The 23,040-nt window shown below is 42.0% G+C and overlaps 1 protein-coding gene across 11 annotated transcripts in view; it reads left to right on the forward strand.

The window, feature by feature from the left end:
- FMNL2 (formin like 2) overlaps window positions 1–22,038 on the forward strand; it is a 318,205-nt gene extending 296,167 nt beyond the window's left edge. For 2 of the 11 annotated variants that reach the window (XM_009182238.2, XM_009182243.3), the window contains 10 exons: window positions 1,007–1,241; window positions 2,366–2,434; window positions 2,537–2,617; window positions 4,606–4,735; window positions 9,044–9,207; window positions 10,174–10,275; window positions 12,308–12,406; window positions 12,994–13,117; window positions 17,678–17,771; window positions 20,015–22,038. In XM_009182238.2, the coding sequence (XP_009180502.2) occupies window positions 1,007–1,241; window positions 2,366–2,434; window positions 2,537–2,617; window positions 4,606–4,735; window positions 9,044–9,207; window positions 10,174–10,275; window positions 12,308–12,406; window positions 12,994–13,117; window positions 17,678–17,771; window position 20,015 (1,099 nt within the window). In that variant the 3' untranslated portion in view covers window positions 20,016–22,038. Of the gene's footprint in view, window positions 1–1,006; window positions 1,242–2,365; window positions 2,435–2,536; window positions 2,618–4,605; window positions 4,736–9,043; window positions 9,208–10,173; window positions 10,276–12,307; window positions 12,407–12,993; window positions 13,118–15,644; window positions 15,771–17,677; window positions 17,772–20,014 lie in introns of those variants that run through there. The other 9 variants (XM_009182237.2, XM_003907480.4, XR_635420.4 and 6 more) reach the window with 8 other exon arrangements.
- The last annotated feature ends 1,002 nt before the right edge of the window (window positions 22,039–23,040 follow it).

A 23,040-nucleotide genomic window follows, 5' to 3' on the forward strand; every position in this document is an offset into this window, starting at 1 on the left:
TCTATTAGAAGAATCCTTCTATTCTCGTGGCCATGGTGACTTTCAAATGTCACGAAGACATTATTAAATGTTTTAGGAACTAATTATTTATAAATGGATTATCTTGTAAATTTTGGTTAGAGACTTAGAGGTGTAAATGACCCTGAGAAATCCTTTGTTCCAATTTTGTGTCCTCAGCCAGGGTGATAATCTTGTAGTCCAGTGCCTCCTACAGTCTGTTCTCATTTCTGACATTGAATGCTGAAGTGCAGCCTGGCTTTAAATCTTTATATATCTTGTTTGTCATGATGATTAAATGTAATTCTATTATTTAGCTGAACAAAGATTGTCCAGAGAATAATAGAGAATGGAGATTGTAACAAATACTTAATTTGTTCAAATTAAGCATATATCCAAAAAGAACTTCAAGGAATGTACACACTTAACCTAAAACATTCAGATAATACAGGCATTTGGATGCATTTTTTCCCCAAAGAAGAAAAAATGCTACCAGACTATTGGTTTAATTGAAATATTTTACATAATTCAGCAGATATTCTGTGATAATGTGTACAGTGTTAATCTCCTGAATTAGCAGTAGTACTTCACAATGCCTGTCAGCTATGTCCTTGAACCATTAAACCATCAGATGCTTTGGCCTTGGTTCTACCTCTTCCTATTTTCATTTACTCCTGATTCCAGAGGCTTAGAGCTATGCCAGTCCCCTAAAAACTGAGGATGGCAGCTGTGACAAGGTCCAGGTTTTCAGGAAGAACCAATTAAGTTACCTGAGGCATAGTCAAGCCTCAGCACCAGGACCAGGGTGGGACTTCACAGGACAAGTGGAGAAATCTTAGACTCATTGATTTGGTATTTGCTGAGCTGTACCAGATGGATGGATGGATGGATGGATGGATGGATGGATGGATGGATGGATGGATGGACGGACCTAAAAAGAAGGATGAACTTGAAAAGGGGGTAGGAGGTTTTTTCTCTGTAAGGCTAATCTCTCCACATCCGTCTTTAGATTTGACTTGAAGACACTGCCTGTAGACTTTGTGGAATGCTTAATGCGGTTCCTGCCAACTGAGAATGAAGTGAAAGTGCTTCGGCTCTACGAGCGGGAAAGGAAGCCTCTGGAAAACTTGTCAGATGAAGACAGGTTCATGATGCAGTTTAGTAAAATCGAGAGGCTCATGCAGAAGATGACCATCATGGCTTTCATTGGGAACTTTGCTGAAAGCATTCAGATGCTGACTCCTGTGAGTGGACCAACTCTGGCAGGGGAGGGGGTCCAAAGAAATGTGGAATCATTATTTTTTAAAGTCTCTCCCAGAGGTGCACTCAGTGTGTTGGGTTCTAAAGACTCCTTCCCAGAACTTTCTAAATTGTCCATCTTTTCCACATTATATATGCAAAGTAAATTTGAAAAAATGGGGAATGTTCATATTCCATATTGCTGTTCTTCCGAAAGAATGCCATTTTTTGTGTCTACAGATGTTCTCTAAATTTCAAAAGGCAGAGGACAAAGAAACTTGGTTCTTTTCTCAAACTTGGTTCCCCCCTGAAGATAATAGTCCTCTGACGGGGTTGGCAGGAGTGAAAATGTGACTTTCATTTCTAAAAATGCTGCCCTCTCCTTAGTGAGCAGACTTACAAGCTTTTGCTGAAAGCTTTAAATTTACCATAAGAGTTTTCTTTCTTGTAAGTGTGTTACAGTAAACTGTGGTGATATAGACATAATAGCCAACCATCTCTCATTCCCTTGTGTTAATCTTGTGGAGATTTATGAATATCATAAACTTCAGTTCTCTCCCAATTCTGTTTCTAAATAAACTTTGTTACTGATTATAGTAGTCAGTTCTTTCCCAATTCTGTTTCTACATAAATTTGTTGGTTTCTGCTTATAGTAGTATGTCTGTTGAAAACATGTTCTGTGAACTTCTGGAGGGTATTATATTCCCCCCTGCCTTTTTTTTTTTTTTTTTTTCATTTTTGATGCCTCCTCCATTGATTTAAAAATATTAATTGTATGACATGATTAGAGGTGGTGGGCAGGAAATTAAGTTCTACCAGAAGAAGCTATGGACTCTTAACTCTGAGTCTTAATGGTTATAGATTGGTTACAGATTTTGTGACAAGCAAGTTCCTACGTTACTTGCTATTGTGAACAGTTTCAGTAAAGACCTTGCATGTAACAATATTACCTGAAACCTAGCAAGACAATTAAATTTGTTATACTTTGGAAAAGTAGACTCTCATCATGAAGATTGTATGCTCTAAATGCAGGCCTGTTTTCTTCTGTGTTAATATTTAATTGCCAATTAGTTTCCCATTTTTAACATGTCTTTTTCCCCCCCTTTTTCTTTCTTTGATTGGAATCTAGCAACTACATGCGATTATAGCAGCATCTGTCTCTATAAAGTCGTCCCAGAAACTCAAGAAAATTCTGGAGGCAAGTGCAGTTTTTCTTGTAGGTATGAAGGGCTACTTCAGCTGTGTTCAGTGCCTGATGTGCTGAACTGATGGGCTTCTGTTTTCACCTTCTCTTTTGCAGATCATCTTAGCCCTCGGAAACTACATGAATAGCAGTAAAAGAGGAGCAGTTTATGGATTTAAACTTCAGAGTTTAGATCTGGTGAGTGGACTAAAAGAAATCTGAGAGCTGTCTGAAGGACAGATGGCTGGCACAGATGAAGTTAGGGTGGTGGGGGATGTTTTGATGAATATTTTCAATTGGTACTAATTTTCTGGAACACCATTGACAGAGAGCACATAGAACTTGTAATTACTCATACCCTTTGACTCAGTATTTCCATTTCTCGGAATCTTTTCTCAAGTGTCTGAATTTTGAATGCTGTATTTTATTTATAATTGCAAATTAACAATCTAAAGGTCTGTGGGAATGATTAAATGTGCTGTAACGCTAGTTAATATAGTGAACTATTATTCTTCCACCATTAACATACTGATAAAGAGTGTTCCAAGAAAGGTTTGTGTTTAGAAAAGAAAGCAGGGTATGCTTTGCATGTACAGTTGAATTTCAGCTAAGTAAACTATGTGGGGAGAAAGACAATGGAAGTAGGTTAAAATATTAGCAGAGGTTGGATGGAATCAGGGAATTTTTTCAAACTGTTTTTGTAAGTACTTTTCTATATTTTCTTAAATTTTTTTGTTGTTGTTGCATGCAAGGTGCTCTAATTTTCAGAGTCACCTAACTAATGTGAACAGGTCTAGAGAAAATCTCCCGTGGACTCCCTCCAGGCTGTGCAGGCCTAACATGATTGCCACATGAGAAGGCTGGGCAGTGGGTTGAGTCCCTAGACCAGGGAGCTAGTTATTTAATAAGGAGTGTCCCGTCAGTCACAGTGCTGGCCTCCAGCAGATCGTGATCAGTTAAGCATGTCTGTTTCAGGTCTTCACAGGCTAGGAAATAAGGGAGGGGCTAAGCTAAATGTAAAAACTGGAGCATAGGAGCCCTGCTGTGTAGGAGGCACCTGCACGCACCTGCTGGCTCTACATCCCCATTTCTCCTCCGGCTCTTCACTTCGAAGAGCACTAAAATTAGAGCCATCCTTCTTTTAAGGCAAGGAAGGTGGGATAGTAGATGCAGGGCTGGGAGAGTTCATGTAAGTCCAGTAATCAGTGTCCCCCTTATCCATGGGGGCTGTGATCCAAGACCCCAGTGGATGCCTGAAACCTCAGATAGTACTGAATCCTATATACACACAGTTTTTTTTCCTAGAGATGCATATCTGTTATAAAGTTGAATTTATAAATTAGGCACAGTGAGAGATTCATAGTAACTGAAAAATAAAATAGGCCAGGCATGGTGGCTCACACCTGTAATCCCAGCACTTTGGGAGGCTGAGGCAGGTGGACCACCTGAAGTCAGGAGTTTGAGAGCATCCTGGCCAACATGGCGAAACCCTGTCTCTACTGAAAGTACAAAAATTAGCTGGGCTAATTTTTGGTAGCGGGCACCTGTAATCCCAGCTACTCAGGGGGCAGAATCGCTTGAACTCAGGCGAGACTTCATCTCAAAAAAAAAAAAAAAAAAGAGCAGTGAAATAAAACACGTTACTTGAACACAAGCACTGCAATAGGCGGCAGTTGACCTGATAACCCAGATGGCTACTAAGTGACTAATGGCAGGTAATGTTTACAGCATGGATCCACTTGGCAAAAGGGTGATTCTAGGTCTAGGAGGGATGGGAATGGCATGTGTGAGGTTTTATCATGCTGCTCAGAGTGGTGCACAATTCAAATCTGATGAATTGTTTACTTCTGGAACTTTCTACTTAATATTTTTGGATACCTGAAACCTGCAGGTTTCCTGAAACTATGGGAAGTAAACCTGTGGGTAAAGAGGAACTACTATAGAGGAAAGCTGTGAACCATTCTCAGGTGCTTAGAGTCATCCCTATAGTTAAGCATGTGCCCTGGTTGGAAAGTTCTCGAGCCAGTTAAGCATCAGTGGACTGGTTCACTAAGGAACAAATGGAATCCTGACCCTCCTCTGGGAATGCTCCAGCCTGTTGGGCGACTATTACTCAGTTAATGACTCTGGGTGGGAAATCGTCATCTGAGGGGTTGTACCTAACCTATGTTCCCTTTTGTTTTCAGCTCTTAGATACAAAGTCAACAGACAGAAAGCAAACACTGTTGCACTATATATCCAATGTGGTGAAAGAAAAATATCACCAAGTGTCCCTGTTTTATAATGAGCTTCATTATGTGGAAAAAGCTGCTGCAGGTACTTGATTTCAGCTATTACCGTTTGTCTTGGGTATTAATGCCTTTAATTGTGGTGGAGCCATTCCCTGCTTAAACACTTTTCAGAACCCATTTAAAAAGCCAAGGCTAAGAAGTCAGCCACTCTGAGCTGGAACACATCGGCTGTGGTGTTGTCCACCCCTGAGAGCAGAAGAGAACGTGGGCGTAAAGGTGATCTCTGTGTCCTTTCTGTAAGATACAGACCGCTGAGCGTCATGTCCCTTCCCTCCTTTATTCACTGCCCTTTTTAATCTGCTGCTGTTGTATGAAATGTGAGAATGAGAATCTGAAAATCATCACCCAACAAACACTTTTAATTTGGTTTTGTGCCATTCTACTTGCTCAAGTGTGGTAGTTGTAAACATTTTGCCTTTGCCTGGACACTAGTTAAATTATCAGCACTTCTTGGTTGCTACTTTGCTAAGACAGGTATACATTTTCTCATTTAAATCATCTGTGACTCTAAGATAGCTGGGATGTACAAGGTAATAGTATCTCCATTGTTAGAGGTAAGGAAATTGAGATTTTTCGAGGTTAAATGTCTTGCCCAAAGTCACATGAGTAGAAAGTGATAGAAACAGGACTAGAAACCTGGTCTTACTTTTCATGAAGTGTATCACCCAGTGTACCATGTTCTCTGAAAAGCATATTAGAAAAAGGAATGATACGCAGATTGACCTTACAGTCAGTTACAGGCTGTGATTCTCAAATTATGATATTGAACCATAAGCAGCCAGTGTTTATTATAAATTCAGATTCCTATGGGGTACCTCAGGCATATGAAATTTTTGAGGGTGAGGCCTTCTCTAACTCAGCTAGGGTAAATGGCTGCTGCTTCTGTGTTCTCACTAAAGAGCACTCTGTTCCACCCTCTCATACAAAATTTCTCATACTGTATTACAACAATTTGCATGTCCATTGCAATCTGTGCACTTTTTTTTTTTTTTAGACAGGGTCTTGCTCTGTTACCCAGGCCACAGTGCAGTAAAGCTCACTGCAGTCTTGACCTCCCAGGCTGAAACGATCCTCCTATCTCAGCCTCCTGAGGAGCTTGGACCACAGGCACACACCACTATGCCCAGCTAATTTTTAAAATTTTTGTAGAGATGGGGTCTCCCTATGTTGCCTAGGCTGGTCTTGAATTCCTAGGCTCAAGTGATCCTCTCACCTCAGCCTCCCAAAGTGCTGGGAGTACAGGTGTGAGTTACCATGCCTGGCCAATCTGTGCACTTCTTAAGGGTATATCAGGTTTTATTTATCTATTTCTCTCAGCCCCTGAAAATTGGATGTTGGAAATAAATGAATGAACAAGTGAACAAATGAATGAATGAATGAGATGATGCACTTGTTACGGGAATAAATGCTGCAGACGCTGTGGTGGAGACTGAGAGGCAGATGGAGATGACTCTCTGACTGTGAAGAACTATATGATGCAGGCTGGATAGACCTAGAACGAGCTTGGGGCTCATTTAGACAGCAGGCAGAATTTCTGTTCTTACCAAGTGATTTTCCTCCTTTCAAGTTTCCCTTTGCCTAAATTAGTTCTTACACCTCACAATTCTAATTAACAAAAATGTTAAAAAGCTATTATAATTTGTATCTGACCAGTGGGTACTAGTTCATTTTGTTTGGTCCAAATGGTGTCATTTGAAAAACATCAATGAGGAAAATGGGAGACTGGGTTGCTCCTTGGCAGAACTGTTCTTTCTGTTTGCTCTCTGGTGCCCAGGTTGCCCCACACAGATTCTCTATGCCTTCACTCATGTATTCACTCACTCCTTCATTTATCCAGGGAACACCTTTGAATGCCCCCCATGTACTTGGCACTATCATAAGTGTTAGAGAATCAAGGATAAGACAGTGTGAGTCTACTGAGGGAAAAACCTATTGCACTGTTTTAGTAGGTTGGTGCAAAAGCAATTGTGATTTTGGACTGTGAGTTTTCAATCATTATAACTAGGCTCAAACACATCTTATGGCCGGATGCGGTGGCTCATGTAATCCTAGCACTTTGGGAGGCTGAGGCAGGTGGATCACTTGAGGTCAGGAGTTTGAGACCAGCCTGGCCAACAAGGTGAAACCCTGTCTCTACTAAAAATACAAAAATTAGCTGGGCATGGTGGCACACGCCTGTAATCCCAGCTACTTGGGAGGCTGAGGCAGGAGAACTGCTTGAACCCGGGAGGCAGAGGTTGCAGTGAGCCGAGACTACACCACTTCACTCCAGCCTGGGTGAAAAGAGCGAGACTCCGTCTCAAAAACAAACAAAACACATCTTTATTAATCAAAATAGGAACCATTAATATCAACACATTTTTGCCAATGAGAAATGTTTGTTTATTCATGTAGTGAAAAAAATCCATGCTTCTAGATTCAACAACTCTTGGAAAGCATTTTCTGCATCCTGCTGGTTGTGGAAGCATTTTCCCTGCAAAAAGTTGTCGAGATGCTTGAAAAAGTGGTAGTCGGTTGGCAAGAGGTCAGGTGAATATGGCGGATGAGGCAAAGCTTTGTAGCCCAATTTTTTCAACTTTTCAAGCGTTGGTTGTGCAGTGTGTGGTTGGGTGTTGTCATGGAGAAGTGGGCCCTTTCTGTTGACCAATGCTGGCTACAGGCGTTGCTGTTTGGGGTACATCTCATTGATTTGCTGGCCATACTTCTCAGATATAATGGGTTTCGCTGAGATTCAGAAAGCTGTAGTGGATCAGACCAGCAGCAGACCACCAAACGGTGACCATGACCTTTTTTTGGTGCAAGTTTGGCTTTGGGAAGTGCTTTGGAGCTGCTTCTTGGTCCAACCACTGAGCTCGTCATTGCTGATTCTCATATAAAATCGATTTTTGGCTGCATGTCATAATCCGATTGAGAAATGGTTTGTTGCGTAGAAGTGGAGAAGATGACACTTCAACGATTTTTAAAAAAATTTTCTCTTAGCTCATAAGGCACCCACTTACTGAGCTTTTTCACCTTTTAAATTTGCTTTAAAAGACTGTAGAATGGTTGATGTTGAGTTCTTCAGCAACTTCCTGTATGGTTCCAAGAGGATCAGCTTCGATGATTGCTCTCAGTTGGTCGTTGTCAACTTCTGATGGCCAGCCACCAAGCTCTTCATCTCGAAGGCTCGCGTGTCCTTCAGAAAACTTCTTGAACCATCAAATGCATTGCCAAATGCATTTGTTGATGTTGCGAGTTGTCTCCAGTGCTTTACAACCCATTCTGAACTCAAATAAGAAAATCGCTTGAATTTGCTTTTTGTCTAACGTCATTTCTGTAGTCTAAAATAAATATAAAAAGCAAGTAATACATCATTAGCAAAAAAAGTGAGAAATGTGCATTAAAATGATGTATAACATAACCACATTTAAGAATGTATTCCAGTATCAAACAGCGTATTTCAGCAAATACTGCAGTTACTTTTGCACCAATAATTTGTCCATGTGCAGAGCTGAGTCAGGCAAGGAGGCCCAGAGCTGGGACCCGGCATCCCACAGAAGCTGCTCAGGAGGTTCTGGGGGCAGTGCCTGCCCTGGGAGGGGCCACACTGCAGACAGAAAGGTTCACACTTATCCTTTCTGAATAGGGAGAGGTTGTTAAAGAAGCTGTGCAAGGCTGCTTTGGGTCCTAGTAATCAATACAACCTATGGTCAACAAACAAAAGGCTGCCCCCTGCTTGAGAGTCAGAGAAATGCAAAAAGAGTTTTTGGCTAGACAGTGGCTCATGTCTATAATCCCAACACTCATGTCAGGGTAGGAGTTTGAAGGTGCAGTGAGCTTTGATGGAACCACTTAGGTGCAGTCAGCTTTGATGGAACTACTGCACTCCAGCCTGGATGACATTGTGAGAACTTGTCTCTGAAACACACAAAACCTTAGGCTTGCTGCAGATAAGGACCGCTGAGCCTACGGGCCCACCGACAGGCTATTTCTTGTAAGAGAAATGGAAGAGTTTTGTGCAAGTGTGGGATTTAGAGTCCTCAGTTGTTACCTGAACTCCTCTGCCACCTACTAGCAGTGTGACCAAGGGCAGGCCACGGAACCCCTTTATGCTGCTTTTGCTCATTGGCAAAATGACCTAATGATGCAAAAGAACTAGTGAATGCAAAGAATGTAATGTAGTGCTTATAATGCTTCTTTGTATTAAAAGATGTCTGTGCCAAAAGCTGGAAACTAGGTTTAGGGCCCTTGGGTAAGCCTAAGAATCTCCTGAGAACTTGGCCCAGCAGCCAGACTCGCTGTGGTTGTGACTTTCCCCGTTGAGTTTCACTGGGATGTTCTTTCTCTGCTTCAGTCTCCCTTGAGAATGTTTTGCTGGATGTCAAGGAGCTCCAGAGGGGAATGGACTTGACCAAGAGAGAGTACACCATGCATGACCACAACACACTGCTGAAGGAGTTCATCCTCAACAATGAGGGGAAGCTGAAGAAGCTGCAGGATGATGCCAAGATTGCACAGGCAAGTATCGGTGCCCCCGAAACCTGTGAAGAGGCTGCATCCATTAAAGCTGCCTGTGGTGCAGGCCCTGGATTTAGGGAGAAATGTTCCATTTCCCTCGGTTTGTGGAGGGTAGATTTCTTGTGTAGCTATTGATTATTACAGGGGGACCATTCCCAGGGTTATTCTTGGAAGGGCCCCATCCTCATTGTCCTTTTCTAATTTGGGGCTCTCTACCCTGTCCCCCCATCTCCCCTTTCACTTCAACACCCACTCCATTGTGGGTCCTGTATTCAGTTCAGCCCACATGCATCAGGCCTGTGCTCGGCAAAGCAGTGTTCCCTGTGTATTGGGTTTCTGTAGATCTTGTCCTCAGAAATCTTACACTATACTGGGGGTTGCTGATAGGCAGGCCTGCAAAACAGAATGAACAGTACATCATCAGAGGAGGTAGAGGCAAAGTTGGGGGATGGGGACTCAGAAAGCAGATTCAGTGGAAGGGCCTCCGGTTTGTGGCAGTCTTATATCATAGAAGAGTTCAGGCAGAGACTGAGTGTCCCCTGTGTGAGGCTGTCATAGGGAGTGTTGAAGCAAGGGAGTGGGATTTAGGATCAGAGTGACTAAGATCCCTTTTGACCTTGTTGGTTTTAAGGGGTTCTGCCACGGCCTTTGGAAACCCTTGAAAGAAAGGTTTCCGTGTTTTGTATGTGGGGTGTGTGCGTGCATGTGTGTGCATGCATGTGTGTAGAAGTGGCAGGAGGTCCTGCAGATGAATTCCTGTGCCCCACTATTGCATTCCTCGGATTGCCTCTGCTGAGACATTTGGAGGAAACACAAAGGTGTTAGGCAATCTTGGGAGGTAAGGGAGGTGCAGCAACGCGAGGCCATGGGAGCCTGTCTCGTGGCGGCTGCTTTGCGTCAGTGTTCCGCCCAGAGCATCCAGTTCAAATGCCGAACGAAATTCAAGAAAAATTTGCTTCTTCACAGGATGCCTTTGATGATGTTGTGAAGTATTTTGGAGAAAACCCCAAGACAACACCACCCTCTGTCTTCTTTCCCGTCTTCGTCCGGTTTGTGAAAGCATACAAGGTATATGTTAAGGCCCTCCTTAAGATGTGTCTGAGTCCCAGCTCTCTGCAGAGACCTCCCAGTTCCTGTGGACAGCAGATCTGGGTGGCCTTCACGAGATAGCAGTCCCTGGCTCTGTGGAAGCTGAGGAACATTCTGGTCCCTTTCTCCACCTAGCCAGTCCTCTGCCTCAGCCAGAAAACAAAGCTCTTGGCAGCCCTCTTGGGGCAAGAGAGATGCTCCAAGACCACTGCTGCCCCATTGACTGTTCACCTAGGCAGGCAAGGTGAAGGACTTGAAAATCCAGGCGTCTTGTGGAATTGTTTAATGGGTAGAAGTGAGCTGTGGCCTGTGGCGAAGGTGCATGATATAGCAGAGGTTAAAGAGAGCCTGCTTGTGTTAGTCCTAGCACGGGGCTTAGGACCTCTTAGACCAGCATTTCTCTAGTGTGGACTGAAGGATGGTGTTTTTAAGGATGGGCACTCTGTTTCTTGGTGTGGATCAGTAAGTGGCCCTTCCTTTAAATGGGAGGCCCTCTTGGACATAATCCAGGGCTGTGGTCTTGAAAAAGCCTATGACTCAAAGAGGCATGTATCAGAAGAATTTGTCCACTTGAGAAATTACAAGAAGGTTGTTAGAAGATTTTAGCTGACCTTGGAAACACCTCAATCTATATCCTTCAGGCTTGTCTGCATGTAGCACTGATAACATTGGTGGAGGTAGGAGGAATGTTTATTGCAGAGGGGAGAAGGGATGTGGCAGGGTTCTCTACACTTTTGAGAAAAGTCCCATTGGAAATAGGGGGACACTTCTCTAACACCACTAGGGGCTGCTGGCTCTGGAAAATCATTATCGGGCCTTTTACTAAAGTCAAAATATTTTTAGTCCATCTTCCCTCAGCATGACTTAATGTAGCAGTAGAGATACAAGCTGCTGGTAGAGGGAACATGTCTGTGGCAGTCAGGGTGAACAGAAACACGGCACAAACTCCATGTGCCAGACTCTGAGAACTTGCACGTGACGAGAAAGCTGCAGGCCACCAACTGCTGCTGTCTGCAGTGCTTGGTAGCCCAAGCCCACTGGCTGGCTGTGCTTATGTGCTGCAGAGATAGCCTGTGCTGTGCCATTTTTTCTCACAAAAACATGTAAGTCTAAGGTCAAAAGAGAAAATATATTTTAAAATCGGCTAAGACAGGTTGGGAAGTGGCTGGGGTTTTTCTCAAAGCCTGAGGCATCAGCAGGGATATAGGTGGAGCAGATGAAACTTTGTAGGGACTTTGTAGGCAGAGGTTGGGGTTTTAGGACATCATCTCTCATGTAGACCAAAATGAAAATAAAAGCAATGGAGACCCAAATGTAAACTTTATTACTGATAACAGCTGGGCTGGAAAATGTGGTGTCTGTGACCTACTTCAGCTGCAAATTAGGTAGGTGACCTATCCATCAGTTCACAGCTTGACAACTAGAGGTCTCTTCAGGGAGGCCAGCTTCAGAAGAAAGACTGCCCAAGAGGGCTGAGCTGAGTTGAGCCTATTCACTTTCTTCTAGATTCATCGGACTAGTCACACTGCCTCCCTTGGGAAGGAGTGAGGCATGGGAGAGTCCAAGAGTGTCACTCTGGTGAGGCCATGAAAAGAAATGAGGGTTTTCCCCTAAAAAATAGGCAGAAAGCAGAAGAATCTTAGATCCTGCTATCAGAGGAGCTCTAGGTAGGCAGACTGTCTCTGAAAGGAAAACAAAATCACTGAGCACAGCTGCCAGGATGGTAGGTGTCCACCAGTGTGTGGGACAGAGACTAAGAGGAAGTTCAAACAGGGAGAGGATCATCAGGAAAGGGCTTCTGGATGAATCTCAGCTCCCAGCTTTTAAAGAGATGTGACAGATAGCGTAGCCCAGAAGCAGAGCTAAATACAGGCATGAAGTGTAGATCTTCTCAACCTTCCATTTATTCTAATTCTCAACTCACTAAGGATGCCTGAAGAATGACTTTTAAAAATCTTGGCTGCTATCATTCCCATTAACATGATCTTTCTGGTTCTTCTGATTTATCCAGCAAGCAGAAGAGGAAAACGAGCTTAGGAAAAAGCAGGAACAAGCTCTCATGGAAAAACTCCTGGAGCAAGAAGCTCTGATGGAGCAGCAGGATCCAAAGGTAAGAAATGCCACGCTCATGAGACAGGTCCGCGAGGAGAGGCTAAGAGGGCTCTTTAGAGCAAGCCATAGGAAGGACCAGCAAGCTAGGTGTGCCCAGGATCCTCATCACTTCCTTCTGGTGCCTGGACACTTGGCAAATGGAAATATGGTCATTACTTTGTTCCATAACCACTGGAATGAGGCTAAGAGCATGTTTGTGTAGCATATCCAGGCTTATAGACATCTGGAACTTAGTTGGATATACAGAGAAGCCACATCAGATGACCCAGTGATGGAAGGGCTTAGAGCATAAAGGCTGGCAGTGCATACAGTTTTCTTCATTGTGATCCCTGGTAACACAATTGACGTCTGTAGTCATTACCAGTTGTCTCTTGTTGCCGCCAGGTGAAGTTTTGTGTGTTCATTAGTGAAAGTTCCTGTTTCCTTCCCAGAAACTTGAGTTTTCTGCATTTGAGCAGAATGTGGGAAGTGTGTGTTTTTGGCCGAAGCTGCTTATTAGTAACATAATGCTCAGGCACATTTTGGATTTTCACAAACTCCTAATGGGTGCTGGCCTCACTAATCTCTGCCCTTCTTTCTTCTCAGTCTCCTTCTCATAAATCAAAGAGGCAGCAGCAAGAGTTAATTGCAGAATTAAGACGACGACAAGTTAAAGATAACAGACATGTATATGAGGGAAAAGATGGTGCCATTGAAGATATTATCACAGGTAAAAGATACTTCTTCACTGTGGCTCGTGGAGATCCCACTGGCCTTACCTAGACTGGGATGCATGCAGATTTTGCAGCTTCTTTTGTCCAGGGTTGTCAAGTTCATTAGTTGACTTTATTCACACCCAGAGTGATGCAGAGAGGGTTTGAAGTCTATTAACAGCAGCATGTATACTGCCCCAATACTCTGCATTGGAACCCTGCAGGTTTCAGCAGAGCTCCTTGATTTAAAGGATTTCCATTGTTATTGATATGTCATAATGCTCCATTTTTTTTCCCTCGTGGCCACACCTAGCCACCTGCCTGATTAATAAACACTGTGAACAAGACCCATTCAGCAATTTACTAATCATAGTCCATGGATGCTCTTTAAAAGCCTCTACTCATTCAAAGTAACTGAAGTCAGTAGGTACTTTAATTTGGATGAGCCAACAGGCTTCCAGCCCAGGGTTGGGAACTAGTTTTATCAGCCAAGAATTGTGTGTTAACCCAGCCTGGTTCTTGTCTGATTAAATTAGCTTAATGCTATCTCCTCAAACCAATTCTCCCAGATTTCTGTACTTCCTTTTACAGATCAGAATAATAACGTGGCCACTAGTAGCAGAGGCCACAAGTGACTTTTCTTTCATGTCTGTTGCACATGAATGTTGCTTGTAAGCTTCCAGATGCTTATAGCTTTTTATAATGGGACAGTCCAATAATATGTAGAGGTACTGAAAATAGTATGATGAGGTCCCATATATCCCTCATCCACTTCAAAAATTATGAACTCATGGCCAGTCTTGTTACACGTACACTCTACCTACCCCCATATCCAACCCTTGACAACCAAGACGTAGAATTTCCTTTGGAAATATTTCAATATGTATCTTCAAAAGGACTCTTATAAAAACAAAAACATACTTTACACCATTATCACATCTAACCAAGAATCCCTTAATATCAGATATCTGATACTAAGTTCACATTTCCCCAACTGTCCTGATTTTTAAAAATAGAATTCCTAGACTCTTGATGTCTCATTTCTTTTTATTTATTTTTTTTGAGATGGAGTCTCGCCCTGTCGCCCAGGCTGGGAGTGCAGTGGCGCTATCTCGGCTCACTGCAAGCTCCACCTCCTGGGTTCACGCCATTCTCCTGCCTCAGCCTCCCAAGTAGCTGGTACTACAGGCGCCCGCCACCACGCCCGGCTAATTTTTTTTGTACTCTTAGTAGAGACAGGGTTTCACCATGTTAGCCAGGAAGGTCTCAATCTCCTGACCTCGTGATCTGCCCACCTTGGGGCCACCCAAAGTGCTAGGATTACAGGTGTGAGCCACCGCGCCCGGCCTGTCTCATTTCTTGTTATAGCTTAGTGAACATTGTACATTGGGATCCTAAATGGTGAAAACCACGAATTTTTTTCTCAACAGCTCAAACCCAGGGAAATTAAATACATAGGTTCGGTGATTAGGTAGATTAGACAGATTAAAAAGGAAGTCAATAATGAATTCCCTGCCAGATTAAAGCAGTGTAGGTCTTAAGTGGATAGTAAGTGGCTAATGAAAATGCCATTCTCTATACATGGCACACACACTCTGCACGTGTGCCTGTTGGTATTTCAGTGTACATAATGCAGGGGCTTGTAGATGCCCCCCAGATAAAACCTTCATTGTAGCACCTCTCCTTGCCTCCTCCATGCTGGGCGAGAAACTCCACTCTAAGCAAGACCAGGAATAGACTTCCTTCCTAGGTAAGCACTTTTTGGTCTCAGTGCTATAAAATGAACTTGTAGTCAAGGAAGCATCCAGCCTTGCTCATTAAGAACTTGGAGTTCCTGGCTGGGTGCGGTGGCCCATGCCTGTAATCCTAAGTACTTTGGGAGGGTGAGGCAGGTGGATCACTTGAGGTCAGGACTTCAAAACCAGCCTGGCCACATGATGAAACCCCATCACTACTAAAAATTCAAAAATCTTAGCCAGGCATGGTGGCTAGTGCCTGTAATCCCAGCTACTTACTTGGGAGGCCGAGACAGGAGAACTGCTTGAACCCGGGAGGTGGAGGTTGCAGTAAGCCAAGGTCGCGCCACTTCACTCCAGCCTGGGCCACAGAGCGAGACTCTTGTCTTAAAAAAACAAAGCAAAACAAAAAAAACAAAGAACTTGGAGTTCCTTTTTCATTAGAATGTCCTCCATCCCAATTACATCTGGCTTTATAAAATGAATGTAATGTACGTTTTCTATTTGCTTGATCTAAGTCATTAATCTACTAGAAGAGGGGAATGAATATCTGTTTATAGGGCGGTTTTTATCCTCCTTGGAGCATTTTTCATTTTCTGACTCACCCCAAAGCCCCAGATAAACTCCTTTGTACCTTTATGAACTAACTTGAGTATACATTGCCTTCCCCATTTCCTGCCCATCTCCCCCAAACCCCATCCCCCATCCCCAGGTATGATTAACAGTGCACTAACCATGTACTAATGCAATAGATCTTGGCTTTTTATTCTCTTCTGTTTGTGTTGTTTGGCTGTCATTTTCAATGCAGTGCTGAAGACTGTGCCCTTTACTGCTCGCACCGCCAAGCGTGGCTCTCGGTTTTTCTGCGAACCTGTTCTCACTGAGGAATACCATTACTAAACTATCACTCTTTCTCACCTGATGCTCTTAAAAGGTTGCTACAGGTTTTTTGATCTCTTATGTCCCCCTCTGTGTGTCTGTCAGGGCCCACCAACATGCTAGCATGGAATTGCCATCTCCATCATGTTATATTGTGTGTTCTCATGCTGCATGATTTTGCATTTCAATCATTATTGCTCACTCACTGCCACTTTCAATACATGTATGTATTCACATTGCTGTAACAGTCTGGGTGTGTTTGACAGTTGAATTCATAGAATTGTTCACAGAAATTTTCAGAAAAATAGAGCAGAAATACTAAGAGCACTTCTTTGAGAATCAGGATTGGTACCAAGTAGATTGCTTCTAAGATTTTTGAGCTAATGTCTTTCAACACAATATAGTAGCCATTAATAACAATAACTGCTATTCCTAACATGTATTAAGAACTTACTGTGTTCAGGTTGGATGCAGTGGCACACACCTGTAATCCCAGTACTTTGAGAGGCTGAGGCAAAAGGATCACTTGAGCCCAGGAGTTTGAGACCAGCCTGGATAACATAGTAAAACCCCATCTTTACAAAAAACACAAAAATTAGCTGGGCGTGGTGGTGCACACTTGTAATCCCAGCTACTCGGGAGGCTGAGGAGGGAGCATTGCTTGAGCCCAGGAGGTGGAGGTTGTAGTGAGTGGAGATCCCGCCACTGCACTCCAGCCTCGGCAACAGAGAGAGACCCTGTCTCAAACAAAACAAAACAAAACAAAACAGAAACCCACAAAACGTACTGTTCTAGTAGGTTTACAGATATTAACCTAGCCCTTTTATCCCGTACCCCGTTAATATGATTTGATAGCATAATCACCTGCCATATGAAAGTGCTCAGGAATGCAAAGTGCTCTGAAGTACAAAATGACTTGCTGAAGGAACTGTAAACTATGCACGGCTGCAGATTGGGCCTTTCTTTTTTAACTCTCTTATACGTCCACAGTGTGATGGAACTCGTAATACGAGCTTAACACAGGGAGCCCTTTTGACCTAGCTTGTATATGTAGATATAGGCAATTCATAGCTTTATGACACCCTACCTTAGTAGGCCACTTCTATTCCTTCTGAATGTCATGCCCATGTTCAACTATCAGTAATTCCATGTTGGAGCAAAGCTGTGAGGCAGGACATGAATACAAAGGCTTAGGCGCTCCCATTGTCTTATCTCATTCACACATCTTCACTGTTCCATGTCAAACCCAGGCTATACCTTCTGTGATCAGATCATATCTTGACCTGCTGCTTTAGTCAGGATGGTGGCACCAGAAATATTAACAGCAAATATCATTGGAAAATGCCACTGTTTTTAAGTTGGGTGGGGGGGGAAAACGATCAAACTTTTCAAAGTAACTTCCTGGGCTTAGTTCTTGATGCCTAATAAGAAACGAACTTCTCTTCACTGTCTAGTTGATTAGAAAAAGAGACAAGGGAAGCACATACTCTTAATTGGACATAGCCATTGACTCCTGTGCCGAGATTGACATGGAATTGGGTGTTTATTTTGTGGCATAACTATTCTATGAATTGCACTTATGTATGTTCTTCTATCTCTGATAGCAAAGGACATAGAGTGTCATTGCCTGCTCTGCAGTGTACTTACCCACCAGTGCTTATTAACAGGCTAGAAAACTTGTCATCTGCTTGGCTGATGTTTGTATCAGTTTTGCTGCTGGACTATATCTTTCTGGAGCCAATCTTCAAAGCAGCTTGGAACCGGGTGGTCAGAGAGCTGGGTGGGAAGATGCACTCGTCCTTCCCTTATTTGATCTAACACTTCTTGTAGTAATGGCTTTCCATTCTCTTCCTCTGTTGGCTAACATGCCTGGGAATGTTGAGCACTAAGTTGAGTTGCTTTCCATTTTCATCCCATTTTTTCTTAACCATCATTTTGTGTTTTTGTTTTTTTTCTGTTTAGCCTTAAAGAAGAATAATATCACTAAATTTCCAAATGTTCACTCGAGGGTAAGGATTTCTTCTAGCACACCGGTGGTGGAGGATACACAGAGCTGGCAAGCATCACTTTTTACTTAGCTTCCTCCTCTCTCTGTATGCAGATCAATGGTTTCAATCTATTGCTGAGGGTAATACTGGTGAGAATCTGACCAGGGAGTTTTTGTACCTCACATTCCAATGATGCAGGGATTGAGTCTCTCTATTGGACTCTTTCTCAGCCTGCTTTTAACTTCTCAAGTGTGATGGCTTGGGCAAGGGTATTTGCTGATGATTGTATTTGCTTTGAGTGCTGGGCTGTCCTTCCTTTACCCCTGTCTTGGTCTTTGAGTTACTCAGTTAAACCCATTTTGATCTGAAGCGACTGAAAGCAGGTCCTGGCCAGGGAATATGAACTAAAGCCTTTGAAGGATTAAGATCTTTAGAACAATTGCTCGGTTGAAAAACCACAGAGCTGCACATGAGGCAAAAGTGTAATTCTGGCCTTCCATTGCCAGTGTGGGATAGGAAGCAGAGGCTTGAGAGGACTGGGGTATGTAAAACTATTTTTTCCTTAAATTTAAGAGTAGACTAGGCTGGGCACGGTGGCTCACACCTGTAATCTGTAATCCCAGCACTTTGGGAGGCCAAGGCAGGCAAATCGCTTGAGTTCAAGATCACCCTAGGCAATGAAGCGAAACCCCCGTCTCTACAAAAAAAAATACAAAAGTTAGCCAGGCATGCTGGCAAATGCCTGTAGCCCAGCTACGTGGGAGGCTGAGGTGGGCAGATCGCTTGAGCTCAGGAAGTGGATGCTGCAGTGAGTAGATATCCACCACTATACTCCAGCCTGGGTGACAAAGACTGTCCTCCCCCCACAACCCCCCAGGAAAGAATAGGGCAGGGTCACACAAATTCCCATGAGTCAAGGAGCCAGGAAGGTAACAGGCCTGGTAGGAACTGTGCTGAACCAAGAGCACAGATCTTAGCTCCAGCTTCTTTTTGCTGTGTAGGAATTGGGGCCCGGTTTTGCCCGATCTTCCAATTTTTCAAAATACAGAAACCCAGGTCTTTATGTTAATTACCAATTTAAACATCAGGAAACTGTATTTTAAAATGTGAGGGGGGGCACAGTGGAGCAAACATTCTGTGGGTCAAATGTGGTCCATCAGCTCCACTTTCAACTTGTTGAGTAGATAAAGGGATACAAAAGATTCAATTTGGTTTAATTCTGTTATTTGTATTTCCCTTTCTAAAGATACCATGTATTCTAGCAGAAGTCAACAATACTAAGTTAATGAAAGGGAAGTAAATACTAATTAAACAGAACAAGAGGAAAAGTATAAAGCCTGCTTTACTTTTTGCACTATGCCCTGACTTCATCAAAGGGAGGCTGCATACCCTAGCCTGCCGGCTAGGTTACCTGACTTACTCAAGAAAGCTTGCCTTCATACTGAGTCCTTGCATAAAATTCCTCTGCTCATCCCTTCATGCCGACAGAGCAATGCCTATTTGGACTGGTAGGCGGTGATTGATTCATTCATTTAACAAGGATTTTCTTATGCAGGAGGGCCCAGACAACTTCTCCTTGCTGACATAACATAAAAAATATTGGGTGGTAGAGCTCTGTAGTCCCCGCTTCTCAGGAGGCTGAGGTGGGAGAATCACTTGAGACTAGGTTCAAGTCTGGCCTAGACCACATAACAAGACCCCATTTCTTTCAAAAAAAAAAAAAAAAATAGGTGGCCGAAAAGGATGTCAGGGAATGGATTATTATGTTGGTTTAGATTTAATGGTTAATTGAACATTATTTTGTTTAAAATTTACAAAATAATAAACTTAGCTAGCTTAATGGAATGAAAATTGAGTCCCTTATTTGCAAAGTGAAAGCCTTTAGGTTCTTGTTACAACTGCAAGGATAAGATGGGACAGGACAGTCTGGTTTATTAATTTTGCAGTGTAAAATTTACTGCAATTACTGTTTATTCATTCAGGCTTCCAGAAACAAAAAAATTAAGCTACAGCTGCTTCTAAGAAACATTTCAAAATAAGACTTCAGCTAGACTCTGGCCAGTGACAGAAATAATCTGTATTTTTCTCTCAAAGTCCTAGAATCCTACCAGTATTACACCCTATTTTGTTTGATTATAAATATTGAAGGCAAATGTTTATGTCTTTGATTCAATGCTCGGTGAGTTTGAAGGGCCCATTAGCTGACTTTTCTACACAAGCTGCTTTGATTGGCTGCCAGCTGGCCTTTGTCTTGCTTAGACACATGCTATTAAAGGTTGCTATTCTCTCACTGGCACTCTCCTCTTTACAGATCTTAGAAACCAACCATACAGACGAGCCGATGCGGTGAGGAGAAGCGTCAGGCGGCGCTTTGATGATCAGAACTTGCGTTCTGTTAATGGTGCCGAAATCACAATGTGAACCGGAGACCGGCCTGCATGAATACAGGGTGTGCGTGAATGAAACTGCCCACATGAACTTTAAGAAAGTGCTACCATTTAACTGCAGCCTTGAACACACAAAAAATATTCTTAAGGGCTCAGATTTAGCAAACACAAAATAATTTTAAAATGAGCTCTCCTTTCAACCCTTGTTAACAAGTGCCTAAAAATGGAAGTACCTGTTCAGATTAATCAAAGCAATAGGATTTGATTTGATTAGGTATCTTTTTACACCAGTATGTTTGTTTTTTTAACCAAAATGTAAATTTCTTATTAAACTCATTACCTGCCATTGTGATTGTCCCATGATGGCCCACCTGGTTTCCTGATGTTGTAAATAACATGAATGCATCTGCTGTGGGTCCTTTGCTGAGATGTCTTTGAAGGAATTTTGTTTTAGCCATATCCATCAACTTTGTATTTTACTTGCAACTTGGAAGAAGGAAAAAGTCACATGATGAGACTCCTTGTGTCTATAACCAGGCCCTGGCAAAGTGCAAACAGGATGCAATTGCAGTGGCACAAAGGTCACTCAACCCTTTGTTTCCAGTTTCACATTCCACTATTTCTGTGCTAGAGAACCATGCTCTGTGAGAAGCATTCACCGGTATGAATGTGGGGATATAATGTATAAGACTTATTTGTAGTACTGTGTTCTTCAGCTAGAGGCAGCTTTTAAATAATGCAAGTGTATTTATTAGCACTAAAATTAACATCTCAGTAATCAGTATTAGCATTTCTGAGGACCATTATTAATTCTGAGAACAGAAATTGGTGCCTTGCAAGGAAGAAGTTTACTAGCTCTATTAATAAGCATTCAAGGTTACATCTGCTAGCAGAGTAGTATTAGGAACCTGGCCTTATTCTCCTCTGACAATCGCAATTTTTTCTTATTTTCTGTAAATTGGAGAAGATACACTTGGCATCGTCTATCAAGGCTAACTTGTTCATGCATTTCCCAGACTACTTATGGGGAATTGCAGTTTAAGTTGCTAAAAAGTACTAACATGGTATTAAGCTTAAATAATATGTAATGGGACTAAATGGCTCACTAAGCCACTTATTTTTCCTTCCTCTCTGGCAGGGCACTTGATCCATTCCAAAGTCAAAAACTGGACTGAAGCTAAATTTGTACTTTTCATAATATACATTCTGCTTCTGGCTTATCTTCTTGGTACATCAATATATTAATTGTAAAGTTTATTGTATAGTATTTAACCGCTGAAGTTCCTATTTTATGTTGTGCTTATGTGAACCCCTTGGTGAAGGTCCCTTTTCCTTGGATGTGTAGTTATATGATCTTTTTAAATGTACAGATATTTTGCTATAAAATTGGTGCAGTTTTTTATGGTTTTTACACTTCTCTTTAATTCCCACTTAAGCCTCTGGGTAATATTGTAAATATTGTTTTAAAATGCATCAGCCTATGCTATACAATCTGAATGTTATTTTAACTTATAGTTTTTTTTAATATATATATTTAACTACAAGGACAGTTTAGGGAACAAGTTACCACATTTCACTTTAGTGTACCTATTTACAGAAAGATTAAACTGCCACCTGCAGGCACATTCCCATAAATGTGTACTTTAAAAAGAACATGCCAAGATTTTGTCTTTCTGTGGACTGAACATTCACTTTGATTAAAAATAGCAATTTGACCAAGTTGGACTTCCACTACAAAGCAGCTGTTTTCCAAAGTTCAATGCTGACATATATGTTAAAATAATTGCCTATTTATTCATCTACAAATAGACAACGTTGGCATGTTCTTTTCTGTTTGTCTATTAATGGGCCTGCTTCTTAGCAATATTAGAATGTTTTATAAAAGCAATTCATGTTACTTTTCTGGTCTTTTCATGGCATATGAGCAAATAAACTATTTACACTACTATTCTGTAATATGTCATAATCTTTCAATGGTACAATTTAGGGGGTTTTAGCAATATTATGTAGACTTACCTTCTAGAAACACATATATCTATCTTGCTATTTGAACTCAGAATCCAAATACACTTGGTAAACTTCAGGAAGGATTCCTCCCTATGTGAAATCTTGACCACTTGCTATATAAAACATAGAAAATGGATCTTGGAAATGAAACTACATCTCCAAAATTGTATTATTTATAAACATACAGCTTCTGGGGAAACAGCACCTTTGTTTGGTGAAATGCCACAACCCCCCAGCAGTCCCACCAAATGTTTCAATTAGGATGTTGTACAAATAAAGATAATAGGCTATATATGAACTGCATAGTTAACACTGCACCCAACAACCATACCAGTTGGCAAGGTGCACAAGCAGTTTGGCCCCCATTGCACAAATGGACTGACGGTTGTAAGAAAACTCCCAGTCATCAAAACTTTATGCATAACATTTCATGTTCTTTTTACGGAAACAAGGAAAATTTTAAATTTTAGAATACCTTTCAAGTGGCTTAAATTTATAGACATATAAATTATAGTCATTTAAGGGAGTATTATAATTTATATAATTAGTGTCACAACCACCACAGCGTACTTTGCATTTGTCACACATAGCTGCTTACAGATTAAAGGCAATAATCTTTATTCCTCACAAGAAGCCTGTGAGATATTTAACTCTGTTGTGCACATTGGGAAACTGACTTGCCCAGGGTGCAATCTAATAATTGCCTATAATAAAGCCTTAGGTCTTTTGTTCCCAATTCAGTGCACCTTCCACTAAACCAGTTATGAAATGTGTTAAAAGCTTTATTTTATGAAAGACAAAAAATTAAGTTCTGCAATCAGTAAGGATCTTGTTTGTTTTACTATCAGACTGGTGCCTAATGGTAAAAGAAAAATCTTTTAATATTCCACAAATTCAGAATGTTTTCAAACTCAACTATAGCAGTAAGTTCAAATGAGGCAGA

Source organism: Papio anubis, chromosome 10 (assembly GCF_008728515.1).
Source record: "Papio anubis isolate 15944 chromosome 10, Panubis1.0, whole genome shotgun sequence".
Classification (NCBI taxonomy): Eukaryota; Metazoa; Chordata; class Mammalia; order Primates; family Cercopithecidae; genus Papio; species Papio anubis.